This window comes from Mobula hypostoma, chromosome 13 (assembly GCF_963921235.1).
Source record: "Mobula hypostoma chromosome 13, sMobHyp1.1, whole genome shotgun sequence".
Classification (NCBI taxonomy): domain Eukaryota; kingdom Metazoa; phylum Chordata; class Chondrichthyes; order Myliobatiformes; family Myliobatidae; genus Mobula; species Mobula hypostoma.
The window spans coordinates 46,408,622-46,425,218 of NC_086109.1; the positions used below are offsets into that span (position 1 = coordinate 46,408,622).

At 39.3% G+C, this 16,597-nt stretch overlaps 1 protein-coding gene across 8 annotated transcripts in view; it reads right to left on the bottom strand.

The window, feature by feature from the left end:
* LOC134355570 (ankyrin repeat and SAM domain-containing protein 1A-like) overlaps positions 1–16,597 on the bottom strand; it is a 441,540-nt gene that overhangs the window by 240,966 nt on the left and 183,977 nt on the right. For all 8 annotated transcript variants that reach the window (XM_063065625.1, XM_063065619.1, XM_063065621.1 and 5 more), the window contains one exon: positions 10,217–10,343. In XM_063065625.1, coding sequence (XP_062921695.1) covers positions 10,217–10,343 — 127 coding nt within the window. The remainder of the gene's footprint in view (positions 1–10,216; positions 10,344–16,597) is intronic.

Sequence of the window (16,597 nt, forward strand, 5' to 3'; positions counted from 1 at the left end):
CAACAATCGAATATCTATTTACACTTATTCTGTACTAATCCACTTTTACTCTCTTCACATTCCACCAGCTTCCATCACGAACCAAAGGGCAATATACAGTGGCCAAATTAACTGAGCAAACTAGGGGACCAGAGGAAATCAGCATGGTCACAGGGATAATGTGAAAACCCCACACATACATCTGATTTGAGGTTGGGATTGAATTTGATGTCTGGAACTATGAGCCATCACCAGACTTCCAGCAGTCGTGTTCAACAGACAAATTTCAGCAGATTCCCATCCAATATACTGTCCTTATGCTCTTTTGGGAAGGTTAGCAATCCAAATTGCAACCCACAGTGTATCCAAACCTCAGTAAATTCAAAGCTTTTAACACCAAATTCTTCCTTCTGTATTGATAATTAATTCACATATTTCACAGTTCATTGTATGTTACAGTACAAAGAATTCTGAAAGATGAGGAATGGTGGAATTGCATAGGGCTCCCCTACACGGTGTTGGTGCAGAATTCAATTCCTTATTAAATGACCATATACTGGAAAATTGAAAACAAACTTCTGAGCTCTCTTTCCCACCTTTAAAACTAAATTCTGGACTTTAAATGTCTTCTGCTGCTTTCAATGGCACAATGGCAATGTACACCAGTCTCTGATGTACAGACCATATAAAACTGGTTACAGAATCCTGTTCAACCACATACTAAGATTGTTACTGAGGACACTGCATCACAAGACTCCAATCTCTGAACCTATGTTATTGTCTGCCTCGTCTGTATTTCAGCCTATCCTACACCTCATTTTAAATATCTTGTTGTGCACTTCTAATTGTGCAATTGTGAACCATTGCTCACTCTTCCAATGTAATTTATTAACTTCAAACCAATGAGCCGAAACCATTCCACCAACACTTTTCCTTTGACTTCAGTTTGTTTCTATTGCTTATTCATCCTACCAGTGACTTTGACCTTAGCCTTGAACTTGCATTTTCGGATTCTCTCCAAAATTTTTTTGGATCCCTCTGCTTCTTAAACAGCTCTTTAAAATTCTCTGATCCCTACTAATTCCTCATCCTTTTACTTTTAATTGTAAGGAATGATTGTACAACTGGATGCTTCTCTACATTAAATTCATATTCCATTTTCTTCACTGGGATCACAATAGATATGAACATTGGAATTCTTTTAATCTCTCTTTTGGCCTAAATTATAATCAGCAGGATTTTTTTTTCCGTAATGGTTGTTAAACTCCAGAGGAAGAAAATCTAACTTTTATTTCCAAAAATGCTGCTAGATATTATAGCAAATCAACAAACAGAACCCTGTATCAAGCAGTAATAAGTCAAGGCAACAGGACTTGCTGTGTTGTCAAGATATTCCACCACTCATCTGAGAGTTCGGATCCATGGTGTCATTTTCCGGCTTATAAACTCTGAGTTGTTTAAAGGAATAGCAATCACATGAGGGTTATTAAGAGTCACAGAGGTCATCTTTGCATGAATGAAGGTGTGAACTGTTGGGAAGAAGATGGGGTAGAAATGTCAGGACTGCACTGCAAGTAGCTGATAGGTTGTGTCGTACCCCACCCCTCTGTTTTCCAGTTTGACAAAGATGGCTTCTTTAACCCCTTTCAAACCACCTGTTCTCCCTGTCCAAAATATGCACATTGTTATCATCAAAAGCGTATCCCTTGTCCTTTAGGTGTAGATCTACAGCCGAGTCTTGACCTGAGGTGGTAGTCCTTCTATGTTGGAACATCCTTTTGTGAAGTGGTTGTTTTGTCTTGCCGATATACAGATCTGTGCAGAACCCCAAATCTCTACACTTTTTAACCTAAACCTCTTTTAAAAAAAAATCCCAATTCAACACTTGTCCCAAGTCTGAAAATAAAACTGTACCTTCAACTATATATATAGTTTAGTATGACATAGGAAAAAAAGGAAATTGCCTTTTTGAAACTCACAGGGAGCATAGGCTATCAACTTTTTGCTGTTGATGTTTCTGTAGCAGGCAATTTCCTTTTTACCAGGTCGACGCTCAACCCAGCACGGATGGAAAGCGTGCCTGGGGAGCCGGCTGGGCTCGAACCTGGGAATTTTCGCTTCGAAGTCCGGTGCCGATGCCACTATGCCACCAGCTGGCCATTTAGTATGATATAATATGATTAAATTAACTGCTGATTTCTTGTAAACAACCTCCATTACCTCAAGTCTGAATGGGCTCAATGAACCACCCATTTTACATATTATTTGGAAGTAATGATAGTCTTAAGCATGTTGAAATGTTGAATCTTGCTTCATCCTCATTTCTTCCTTGCCATTGCACAGGGAAAGGCAATGCATTTTATTTTAAATCTTTGTATTCCTTCATTTTGCCACCTGTAGCAACGGCACTCTTACCTTTCATTTTTGAATTGCCCATATCTGCTGTTCGCTCTCCAAGCTCCAACATGGATTTGGCCTCCACCACAGTCTGTGGCAGAGCATTCTACAGATCCACCACTCTCTGGCAAAAGAAATTCCTCCTTATCTCCATTCTGAAAGGTCATCCCTCAATTTAGAGGCTGTGCTCTCTAGTTCTGGATACCCACACCATAGCAAACATCCTCTCCACATCCGCCCTATCTAGTCCTTTCAACATTCAGTAACTTTCAAAGGGATCCCTCTATGTTTTTCTAAATTCCAGTGAGTACAGGCCCAAAGCTGCCAAACGCTCCCCATATGTTAATTCCCTTCATTCCTGGAATCATCCTCATGAATCTCCTATGGATTCTCTCCAATGACAACACATCCTTTCTGAGATACGGGGCTCCAAACTGTTGATACTACTTCAAATGCAACATGACAGGTGTCTTATAAAGCCTCAGCATCATCTCCCTACTTTAGTATTCTATTCCCCTTGAAATAAATGCCAACATTGCATTTACCTTCTTTGACACAGATTCAACCTGTAAATTAACCTTCTGGGAGTCTTGCATGAGGACTTCTAAGTCCCTTTGCTTCTGACGTGTGAACGTTCACCCCTTTTAGATAATAGTTCGCACTATTGTTCTTTTATCAAAATGCATTATCAGACATTTCCCAACCGTGTATTCCACCTGCCAATTTTTGGCATACTTCCAAATTGTCTAAGACATGCTGCAATCACATTGCTTCCTCAGCACTATCTACCCTCCACTTATCTTTGTATTATCCACAAACTTTGCCACAAAGCCATCAATTCCATCATCTAGATGACTAACAGACAATGTGAACAGTAGCGATCCCAATACTGACCCGAGGAACACTACTAGTCACCAGCAGCCAACCAAAAAAGGCCCCCTTTATTCCCATCGCTGCCTCATGCTGTCAGCCATTACTCTATCCATGCCAGTAACTTTCCTGTAACACCTCTGGATTGTACCTTGTTAAGCAACCTCATGTGTGGCACCTTCTGAAAATCCAAGTAAATGACATCCACTGCCTCGCCTTTGTCCACCTTGCTGCTAACTTCCTTGAAGAAATCTAATGGATTTGTCAGGCAAAACTTCCCTTTGGAGAAACCATGTTGACTTTTACTTATCTTATCATTAGTCTCCAAGTACCCTGAAACCTCATCCTTAACGAACTCCAACACTTTCCCAACTACTGAGGTTAGGCTAACTGGCCAATAATTTCCTTCTTCTCCCATCCTCCCTTCTTTAAGAGTGGAGTGGCATTTTCAATTTTCCAGTCCTCCGGGACCATGCCAGAATCAAGTGATTCTTGAAAGATCATAACCAATGCATCTGTTATCTCTTCTGCAACCTCTCTTGGGACTGTTGGATGTAGTCCATCTGGTCCAGGTGACTTATCCACCTTTTTCAGTTAGCTTAACACTTTTTCTTATTTTACGGCACTTACTCCTGCTATCTGATACTCATGAACCTCTGGCATACTGCTAGTGTCCTCCACCGTGTAAACTGATGCAAAGTACTAATTAAGTTCATCTGCCATTTCTTTGCCCCCCCCCCATTACTACCTCAACAGCATCATTTTCCAGTGGTCCAATATCAACTCTCACCGCTCTTTTACTCTTTCTATAACTGAAAAAACTTTTGGTATCCTGCTCTATGTTATTGGCTAGTTTGTCCTTGTATTTCATCTTTTGCCCGCATAGTTTTTTTAGTTGCCTTTTGTTGGATTTTAAAAGCCTCCCAATTACTCAGTTTTGCTACCTTATATGCTCTTTCTTTGGCTTTCATGCAGTCCTTAACTTCCCTTGTCAATCATGGTTGCCTACCCCTGCCATTTGAGAACTTCTGTGGGATACATCTATCCTGTGCCTTGTGAACTATTCCCAGAAACTTCAGCCATCTCTGCTCTGCTGTCATCTCCGCAGTATCCTCCTCCAATCCATCTGGGCAAGCTCCTCTTTTATGCCTCTGTAATTCCCTTTATTCCATTGCAATACTGATACATGTGAGCTCTGCTTCTCCCTCACAAATAAAAGTATGAATTCAATCATATTATGATCACTGCCTTCTAAGGGTTCTTTACTTGAAGCTCCCTAATAAGATCTGAGTCGTTGCATAACACCCAATCTAAGATGGCCTTTTCCCAAGTAGGTTCAAACACATGCTGCTCTAAAAAGCCATCTCGTAGGCATTCAAATTCTCCCTCTTGCAATCCGACATCAACCCGATTTTCCCAATTGAAGTCCCCCATTACAAATGTGACATTACCCCGTATTACACGCCTTTTCCAGCCCCCCTTTGCAATCTCAACCCCACATCTTGGCTACTATTTGGAGACCTATAAATGATTCCCATGAATTTTTTTAAAACCCTTGCAGTTTCTTAACTCCATGCACAAAGGTTCAACATTCTCTGACCCTATGACATCTTTTTCTAAAGATGCAATTCCATCTCTTTCCAACAGAGCCACACCACCACCTATGCCTTCTTGCCTGTCCATTCGATACAAAGTATACTCTTTGATTTCAAGCTCCCAAGACCAAGTATATCCTTTGACGTTGTTCCCATTTCTCATCCATATACAGCAATTTACTTTCTAATAATGCGATTCACACTGATCAATCTAAATGTCTATGATGTTGATCATTGATTAGTATGTTCAAGCATTGTCATTTCCCTTGTAGTAGAGTCATAGAGAATTACAGCATAGAAACAGACCCTTTGACCCATCTTGAGCACGCCAAAAAACATTTAAACTGCCTACTCCCATCAACCTGCACCTGGACCATAGCCCTGCATACCTCCACCATCCATGTACCTATCCAAATTTCACTTAGAAGTTGAAATTGAGCTTGCATACACCACTTATGCAAGCATCTCATTCCACATTCCCACAACCCTGAGTGAAGTTTTCCCTCATGCTCCCCTTAAACTTTTCAGCTTTTACCTTTAACCCATGGCCTCTGGTTGTAGTCACACCGAACCTCAGTGGAAAAAGCCTGTTCGTATTTACTCTATCTAAACCCCTCAATTTTGTATACCTCTATCAAATCTCCTTTCAATCTTCTACATACTAAGGAATAAAGTCTAACCTATTCAAATTTTTCCTTCTAACTCAGGTCCTGCAGAGCAGGCAACATCCTTCTTGTGGCTAAGTGACCAAAACTGCACACAATACTCCAAATTAGGCCTCACCAATGTCTCGTACTACAGCAACATAACATCCCATCTGCTGTTAATATGATTTATGATTTATGAAGCCAATGTGCCAAAAGCTTTCGTTACAACCCTATCTACTTGTGACGCCACTTTCAACAAATCATGGACCTCTATTCCCATATCCCTTTGTGCTACCACACCACTCAGTGCCCTACCATTCACTAAGGTAGATCTACCCTGGTTGGTCCTACCAAAGTGCAAAAACTTGCACTTGTCTGCATTAAATTCCATCTGCCATTTTTCAGCACATTTTTCCGGCTGATGCAGATCCTTCTGTAAGCCATGATAACCTTCATCATTGTCCAATACACCCATAGTCTTGGTGTCATCCACAAATTTGCTGATCCAGTTAACCAAATCATCATTCAGATCATTGATATAGATGACAAACAACAAACCCAGCGGCACTCCACTCGTCACAGGGCCTCCAGTCAGAGAGGCAACCATCTACTACCACTCTCTGGCTTCTCCCACAAAGCCAATGTCTAATCCAATTTACTACCTCGAGTGTTGAGTGACTGCAATTTCTTGACCGAACTCCCATGCAGGATCTTGTCAAATGCCTTGCTAAAGTCCATATCAACAACATCACTGCCTTGCCTTCATCCACTTTCCTGGTAACTTCCTTGAAAAAAAAACACTAAGGATTGGTTGGACATGACCTACCACGCACAAAGCCATGCTGACTATCCTTAATCAATCCATGTCCATCCAAATATTTATATATCTGCTCCATTAGAAAATCTTCCAATAACTTTCCCACTACTGATTTCAGACTCACCGGCCTATGAATTCTTGCTGTTTGTTTAGAGCCCTTCTTGAACATTGGGACAACATTGGCTATCTTCCAATCCTCTGATACCTCTCACGTTGATTTAAATATCTCTGAAAGGACCCCAGCAATTTCTACACTTGTCTCCCATAGGATCTGAGGGACCACCTTGTCAGGCTTTGGGGATTTATCCATCTTGATTTGACTCACGATAGCAAACTCCTCCTCCTTTGTAATCTGTACAGGGTCTATGAAGTTGATGCTGCTTTGCCTCACTGCTATAGACTCTGTGTCTGTCTCCTGAGTAAACAGAGATGCAAAATAAATCTATTTAATATCTTCCCCCATGTGTTCTGGCTCCACACATGAATTACCATTCTGATCTTCCACAGGTTCATTTTTGTCACTTGCTATCAACACATCTGTATAACCACTTACGATCCTCCTACACCTTGTCTGCTAGAGCAACCTCATGCCTTCTTTTAGCCATTCTGACAGCATTTCTTAAACTACATTAGCACCTCATTTGATCCTACCTACCTATACCAGCTATGCACCTTTATTTTTTTTCTTAACCAGGGCTGCAATATCTCTTGAAAACCAAGTTTCCCTACAACTTTTATCCTTACCTTTTATTCTGACAAATAATACAAGCTTTGTGCTCTCAAAATTGCACTTTTGAAGGCCTCCCACTCTCCAAGTACACCTTTGCCAGGAAACAGCATGTCCCAACCAACACTTGCCATATCATTTCTGATACCATCAAAATTGGCCTTTCTTCAATTTATAATCTCAGCCCATGGACCAGACCTATCTTTTTGCCTATTTACTTAGGAACTCATGACATCGTGGTCACTAGATGCAAATTGTTACTCTACACAAGCTTCTGTCACCTGACCTGTCTCATTCCCTAATAGCAGATCCAATAGTGCTGTTAACAAGTGTTTCAAGGAGCATTTTCACAAAAAAATACCACAAACCTTGATCTGCAAATTCATCAGCCATATGATATTTACTTGGGATTCTGCCAAATATTTACTAGAATCTTAAATGTGTTTATGGGGACTTGGGGAAAAAATAGAATGAAAGTCAGCCAATGAGCGGTTCAAAGCTATTCCTTTCTGGTAACTATGATGTACTGCACTTCAACTCCTTTTAGCCAGCTTTGATGCACAATCCTTAAAGTCCCTAACAAATAAAGACCTGTCACTCTCAGTCTTTACTGTTTTCATTGGCCCTACATTTATAGCCCTTTTGGACTTTAGATTCCAGCCACCTTTTATATCTAGAAGAGCTAATCGGGCTAATTCAAAATATTAAGTTGACACTTTTGAAATGCTAACATTCTCCAACTTCCGAATCCATTCATTACCTGAAACATATTTGCTAAAGAGCGTAGAGGGTGCTGAGGAGATTTACCAGGATACTGCCTGATCACAGAATGCATTTTATGATGAGTGTTTAAGTGAACGAGGGCTTTTCTCTTTAGAGCTCCTCTAACTTCCAGTAAGATGTGGCACAGTTGATTGCAGCAGCTTCTACAGGGTCAATCAAAGGTGTTAACGTCCTTTTAAAATGCATTTTTTTACGACTGCAGGATCCTGCTGGACATTAAGAACTTAAAGTACTGCAGGTCTACCCCATCAGCAAGTTGCCCATTAGCAGAGGAACTGAAGAGGCTGGACTTGGTGCGTGAAGGAGCTGTGCAGTCGAACAGCTGGTGATTGTCTTAGTCATTTTTCTTGTGATTGCAAGATTCTGTTGAACATTGTTAACATGGAATGCTACTTGTCCAATTCACTGGTTTATTGGCAAACTGCCGGGGTGGGGGGGGGGGGGGGATTGCATCTTCTCAGTTGTAGTGATGACTAGGCCTCAAGCCACTGTGTCACCTGTTTACAGCTGCCCAGCAGAGAGGTGGAGGCAGAGTTGGAGCAGGAGCACTCCACTGGAGGTGGTATGGCATGGTGTCCAAGCTGTAGTCGATGCTGCCCCCCAGTGTTCACTCGGCAGAAGACAAGCTGCCAGCTCCTGCAACATTCATGGACTGACGGTCTCAGATTATATTTTTTGTGTGACTGTATTTTACTGATATCTTATATGTGCTTGCTACCTTATAGGTGCCTTGTGCTGTGTGTGACTGTTGGTACTGTGTTTCGCACCTTGGCCCCGGAGTAACACTGTTTCGTTTGGCTGTATTTGTGTAGTTGAGTGACAACTAAACTTCAACTTGATAGGCTCATGTTTGTAAAAATAATAAAGGGTTATGGCCTGCACAGAATGGAAGGACAGGATTGATAATGGAGTAGGTTTTTATTGATTAGCCCAATATCATAGGAAGAGGGGCACATATCTGTGCTGCTGTGTTTTATCATTCATCTCTCTTCTAACTGCAAATGCAGTATGCAATTATTGTATGTGCCTGGCTAAGATTCTATACAACTGAAGCAGCACTGATTTCACCTTACATTTCATCTCCTGTAAGATAGGTGACTAAAATGCAGTACTTTCTGAATTCTATCAGTTCCTTCTGCTTCAGATATTCATAATTTAGTTCAATTTTCAGAAGTCTGTCAGATAATGCCCAATGAACATGTTTCACTAGTAGACAAACTTAATTGTTATATCACTCTTCAACCACATATTTATGCACAGTTTTTGTTCCAGGAAAATATCTATGACAACTGTAACCCAGCAGTTAGTGCAACACTATCACAGCTTGAGGTGTTCCAGAGTTCAGAGTTCAATTCCAGTGACACTCTGCACATCCTCCTCATGTAATACGCCAGTTTTCTCCGGGTCCTCTGGTTTCTTCCCACAGTCCGAAGACGTACCAGTAGGTTAATTAGTCATTGAAATTTGTCAACGATTAGCATAGTGTTAAATCCGGGTTGTCAGAATTGCTGGGGCGGCATGGCTCGAAGCACTAGAAGAGCCTACTCTGTGCTGTATTGCTAAATAAAACATTCTGAACAATAATTAATATTTGCATACTGTCAGTATGTCAGAGGTAATTACCTCTGTCTGAACATTCTACACCTATGCCTGATCTGATTAATACGCATTTTAAAAGTGATTGTTAAAGCAAATGCAACTGAAAGTAAGTTGCCTGAGTTTTGCAAGTAAATTCTGGGGTGGAGGGGATGAAGTAAGAAGCTGAGACGTGGTATGTGGCACAGGTGAAGGGCTGAAGAAGGGGAAATTTGCTCACAAAAGGAGATGGAACATGGGAAAAAGGGAAGCAGAAAAGTCACCAGAGGAAGATGATTAGAAAGGGTAAGAAGGGAGTCAGAATGAGGAATTGTAAAAGAAAGAGAAGTGTGGAGAAATTACTGAAAGTTAGAGAAATCGATGTTTCCAGCTTCATACTTCACCCCTCCCCCACCCATCTTCCCTCCTCACCTGGTTTCACACATCACCTGCCAGCCTGTACTCCTTCCCCTTTCTCCCAGCTTACTATTCTGCTTCTTCCCCCTTCCCTTGCAGTACCAATGAAGGGTCTCAACCCAAAACATCAACTGTTTATTCCTCTCCAGATACCTTCTGACCTGTTATGTTCCTCCAGCAGTTTTTGTGTATGTTACACTGGAATTCCAACATCCGCAGAATCTCATTTAGAACACGAAAATGATCGCTGCTCACATTGTCCGCTGTGAGTAGGTTGTCTAATTTTGATATATAATTATTTAACTTCACAAAAAATTGAAGAATGATCTTTAAGAACAAATCAAGCTGCAGTAGATCTGCCATTTAAATTGCCCAAGTTGATTTCAGAAACAGCACATACACACAGTACCTGTATTCTCTGCTTTATATTGGAAGTTGTCCAAATGGGTTAATTTCTTTGTTTCTGCAGTCAGTAAAAATTCATAGGGATTCTCATCCTCTTCAGGGTCTTCTCGAGTTTCCTTCACATCCGAATCCTAAATGAAAACAAATCTTTCATATCAAGTGCTCATCTGCAGATCCTGAAAAATATCTTCATGAGATACTACACACTAAAATACTCACTTATAAGAAAATTAAAACACATTCTTGCAGATCTTAAATCAAGATTCACATAACTCATTGCTTAATTTTCTCTCCCCAAAATTCACAAATTTGTTTGTCTGATTAATATGCATTTTAGAGGTGATTGTGAAAGCAAATGCAACTGAAAGTAAATTGCAAACAACAGGAATTCTGCAGATGCTGGAAATTCAAGCAACACACATCAAAGTTGCTGGTGAACGCAGCAGGCCAGGCAGCATCTCTAGGAAGAGGTACAGCTGACATTTCGGGCCGAGACCCTTCATCAGGACTAATGAAGACGGTTAGTCTGCATCACAACAGCTATGAAAGGAACAAGGCTAAGGTAAATTCTCAGGTTTTCAGTCTCCAAAAATTGAACTGATCCACCACATCCTCTTGCTCTGAAGCTTTCAGAAGATGTAATAACTACTCCAGCCTTGTGGGCTTTGTTAATTACACAAAGATTTTTAATGTCAAGGGTCAACCGAACATTCCATTTGGTATTCAGTGAGCCAGGAAGAAATTTACTCACTTTAAAATTAAACATGCAGATATTTCAAGGGCCGCTCTTCTGTGCGCAAATGTCCTGCTCTTCCAGGAAGAGCAGCGAGTGATAAATATGCAAACTCCACAATGGCAGCAGTCTAGCAACATGATGCCCTGTAGTGTGCAATAGTTTGAAGGCTTTTAATGTGTTTTGAATTATCCACAACATCTTCTTGGGTAACTGAGGTTCCCTGTGCATAGTTCAATAATACATTGGTCTACATTGTTCCTGGATCAAGCTACCACTCGGTGTCATTGTCCACTGTTCCTGCACACTAGTTTCTGATGCAGAAGGCCAAACTTGCTTGCCCTCCATAACCTTAAGTAGGTGCCTGGATCTCAGCTCTACCCTGGATAACCCATAGATGCCAACAGATGGGGAAAAAATGAAGGATTTTGTCTTCTTCAGAAGTTATAAGTAGCAAATGAACTTGAAAGGGATGAAATGTCTGACAGAATCACTTAAGATCAATTAGAATTGAAATAAAAATATTATTTCTAAGAAATAAAGCTGCAGTACATGAACAAATACTTTCAAATAAACCCATTTAACTACTGTAAAACATTACATTTTCTTTTGCCCTCCTAATCTGCTGGCTAAGAACCCCCATTTAATCCAAGGGGGTCTCTGATACTACACCAGGTCTGAAATAGGACTGGCAATTCCCTGCATAATAATGGTGTCCCGACAGGATTGGATTCCACTGCCCTAATCCATGTGAAGTCTAGCACTGGAGCAAACTGACAGGTACAACATGCTAAATCATAGTTTCAAACTTCTTTGTTCAGCAAGGATAATGCCACCTCAGACTCACCCTAACAGTTCCTGAGTTCAACAGATCCCTTCTAAATTCACAGCTTTCGAACAGAATTACTCTGAATTTCACAAATGCCTCTCCATTGCTGAATGAACTTCCCTGTAGCACATTGAGATCTGAAATGATGCTCTTTGAGCCCAGTCAAAAAAACTCCTGATGTGTTCTATATTGGGTATGTGCATGCAACCTATAAGAGTACAGTACCCTCTACTGGTGAGATCAAGTAATATTGGCCTACTTCAGTACTTAGTCAACAGTGCACACTATTCACATGGACAGAGTACCATTGCATTTTTGTAGGATTAATGAAAACGGGGGTATAGATTCTGGGGCTGTCCAACTGGGCAGAATGGGATGACCAGAGAAATCAGGTGGCATGTGGATTCCAGGGACCAGTTTCTTTAATGCCCTAATGATCTTAGGACAAATTGTCAAAGATCTTCCTTAATTGTCTTAGAATGTCTCTGTTAGTTTGACATTTTTTTTAACAAAATAAAAACCAATTTGTTTTTGAATATGCTGAATTATTAGACATCAAATGCAAAGAGAAAACAACTTGCATGGACTCGCTTTTAAAAAAAAAATAAGGACAGTTGCTCCACCTAATAATGGTGCAACTTGTACCAACCATAGATAGTACAAGTCTGGGCCCCTTGGCTCAACTTCTCTGCTCTACATCTCGACTACTGGCACATCCCATGGGAGAATAGGTGGTCAGGTACACAATCAACTAATCATCTGCCTACATCTTACTCACAGTTATGATGTACAGATGTCCAAGTCAGATAAACTGACAATGTGGATTAATACACATTTATGAATTACACAAACTTTTTAAACTGAGAAATTGTTTCATATAGGAAGTATTATTTTATATAATATTTACCTGACAATCTTAGTGTTGATTTAAGATGTACAGAAATTAAACATTTAACTGCTGCAGGCTCATCTTGCAATGTACGTACTTGGAAGTGTTCTAATAAATTCAGAACAATTTTAAACTGTTCAGTTTTCTGTAGATTCGGTAACCAACCACATCTGGAGTATTGTGTGCACTTCTAGGTATACCATTAAAGAAAGAATGTGGAGGCTTTGGAGAGGGTGCCAAAATTTCACAGGGATTAAACAGCATTCGTTAAAAGGAGAGGTTGGACAAACTTTTGTTTTCTCTGTGAAAGGCAGTCACTTTCTCAGGTGTAATGGTCAAATACTGAAGGACACAGCTTTAAGGTGAGAAGGACTAAGTTTATACGAGATTTATATTGCAAGTTTTTTTTAAGCAGAGAATTAAGTGCCTAGTATGCACTGCCAGGGGAGATGGTGGAAACAGTTAAAATGGTCACGTTGAAGAGGCATTATCCAGGCACATTAACAGGCAGGGAACGGAGGGATATAGACCAAGTGCAGGGAGAAGTGTAGGTCGAATCGTCTAATTCTGCTCTTATGTATTCTGGTCTTAAATTGCCATGATAATCTTTATGGGCCAAATTTCTGTTCCCGTGCTGCACACCTTCTGTACTACCCAATCCACTTAAAGACTCCCCCTTTACATCAAAGCTTCTGTGGCTCCTGCTATTTAGTGAAGACTATGCTTTTGCATCTGACCTTTGAAAATGCAACACCTCACTATTTCAGATCCAGCTCCATCTGCCAGTCTCTGTCCAATTTTCCAGATTATCTCTATCCCGTGGCATCCTTTAACAACAATTCTTGGTATCCATAAATACCAAAAAAAAAGAGGAGATCCCATCAGAACAGCATTGTTTATAGTCCTTCAGTCAGGATAAACCAATCCTCTCACACTATCCTGTATTCTATGAGCCAAGTTTGGATCCAGTTCACCAAATCACCACGGATCCCATTCAACTTTCATCTTATGGCCTGCGCAACAGGAAGGATCTTGTCAAATACTTTACTGAAGTCCACACAGAAAATGTCCACTACCCTCCTCTGAATTATCTTACCATTTCCTCAACAAAAACGTTAAATTTCTGAGTTCTCCTACTTATTGAAATACTTGTTTCCTTTGAATTCAAACAAGTGTGGATATAGTTGGCTATGGCAGAAGTTTTCAAGAAACTGATGGTGAGTCACCCTCAGTCTGCTGTAGCCCTTATGGTGAACATACTATTGGTTCAATAGTACAAGATGTTTGACCATTCAGCACAAAAGGAGATTTTGAGTCAGGAGAGTTTAAAACTTAACCAAAGTTTAAAAACTATTTTGAATCAGGAATGTTTAAAACCTAACCAAATATACACAGCAGTTAATCATATTAACTACAAAATTCAGTTTTAAAACCATGCTTGAATACATTGTTTAGGGGTGCTGTTAAAGAGTGAAACAGTGTCTCAAAGGAAAGGATCCCAGCTCATCCGTGAATACTTACACACTTGCTGACATGTGCTACTATATATAGATAGTGGCACTTCCAATAACTTAAGACACCAGAGGTCAATGACAATGTGGTTAGATTTTTTGCAGTATTTCAAAGAGTCAAGTTTAATAATAATCTTATAAAGGATCAACATCGAGTATTTCCAACTGGAAAAGTTATGACTACAAGCTTCCAATAAACATTGGGTACAACACAAAGCAATATAAAATACTAATTACTGGCACTGTGTGCCTGTCTTAGGGCTAGAATGCCCTTAATACAGATATCTGTTAATGGTATGGTCCTGATATTTGACAGTAATATTTACGTAGCACGAAACTATTAAAATACAGAAGTTCACCAGGTTCTAAGCAACAATCACAGGATGGAATATTTTTAAAGACTATAAATTGAAGACCTGTGCAACACTAACCACTTGGTACTACTTGATTTTCATCACTATAACAACTCCATAAACTACTGCTCTGCAACACTTGCCAGAAAGATAAAAAAGATAATTATATAAAAAAAATCTGAAAAATACAAATCAGTAATAATGAACCAAATCTTACATGTTATCATCAACACAAACTGTATTTCAACAATAAATTGTTTGTTGTGATGCAACGCTTTAAACTTTTAATAGAAAAGATTTTACCGTCTGTTACATACCTCAAGGAGATCTGTGATTTTTTTTTCTTTTTTTTTTGCTTTTTATTAATTTCAAAATACAGAAACAGAACATAGCCATAATACAAATAGAAGGAGATGTAATGTTACACTTAAAAAAATTAATTGCAAAACCAAGTAGTGGAAATTAACAAAGCTCCCAAACATGTAGAACTAACCACGGATAATACAAAATAAAAAAAAACTGGAAAAAAAAATGAAAAAGAAAAAAAAACAAAACAAAAAAAAACCCATCCCCAAAGAAAAACAAAATTGATCAACTAACCTAAAAGACTTGGGCAAAACTAACAACTTAAAAATGGAAAAGAAGAAAACCTTAGTGTCGACGACTCCAATCCCCTCCAACAACAGTACAGGGAGATAAAACAAGTTTGGAAATGATCAAATTACATCAAATGAAAATGCTGAATGAATGGCCTCCAAGTTTTTTCAAACTTAATAGAAGGGTCATAAACTGCACTTCTAATTTTCTCCAAATTCAAACACACCATAGTTTGTGAAAACCAATGAAATACAGTAGGAGGGTTGATCTCTTTCCAATTCAACAAAATGGACCTTCTAGCTATTAAAGTAAGAAATGCAATCATTCTTCGTGATGAAGAGGTTAAATTATTTAAGTCTATCATTGGTAGTCCAAAGATAGCAGTAATTGGATGAGGTTGTAAGTCTATATTTAGGACCGTTGAAATAATATCGAAAATATCTTTCCAATATTTCTCCAACAAGGGACATGACCAGAACATGTGGGTTAAATAAGCTATCTCGGAATGACATCTGTCACATATTGGATTAATATGAGTAATAACGAGATAGTTTATCTTTGGACATATGAGCACTACTTTAAACTGTACCAACCTATGCTTAGCACATACAGAGGATGAATTCACCAAAGGAAGAATTTTTTCCCATTTTTCAGTCGGTATATTAATCTCAAGTTCTCTTTCCCAGTCAGCTTTGATTTTATTAGAAGCATCAGGACATAGATTCATAATTATATTATATATAATTGCTACTACACTTTTCTGAGAGAGATTTAAATCTAAGATTTTTTCCAAAGTGTCCATTGGATATGGATGTGGAAAATTATAAGAGATAGTAATTAAAAAGGTTCTAATCTGTAGATATCTAAAAAAGTGAGATCTGGGTAAGTTATATTTATTAGAGAGTTGATCAAAAGACATAAAACAGTTATCCAAGAATAAATCGCGAAAAGATATTATACCTTTGGTTTTCCAATCAAAGTAAGCTTGATCCATCGTAGAAGGTTGAAAAAGAAAATTTGATATAATAGGACTTGCTAGAATAAATTGATTAAACCCAAAAAATCTTCGGAATTGAAACCATATACATGGGGAGACTTCCGGTAGCGCTCATGGAGTGAAGTCGCGTTCTTCACTCGCTCCATTACCTCTGAGTTTTTTTTTCTCTATGGTCAGCTATACTTTAATTAACTATTAAGGCATCAATTCTTACAATACTTTGAATTAAACTGAATTCTCCGACAATTGGATGATACTTAGATCTGCTATGTCTAAGAACGGGAAAAACGGCAAGGATGGTAAACCTCCGGTTAAACCGAAAGTTACGGATTTCCCCCCGACTGAATCACCGGTGACTTTGAAAGCGATATCGGAGTTAATTCAGAGGGAAATTTCAACCTCTGTTAGGGAGATGATTCGTACGGAAATTGCAGGCTCTGTTAAAGACCTGATTCATAAGGAAATCTCAACTAATC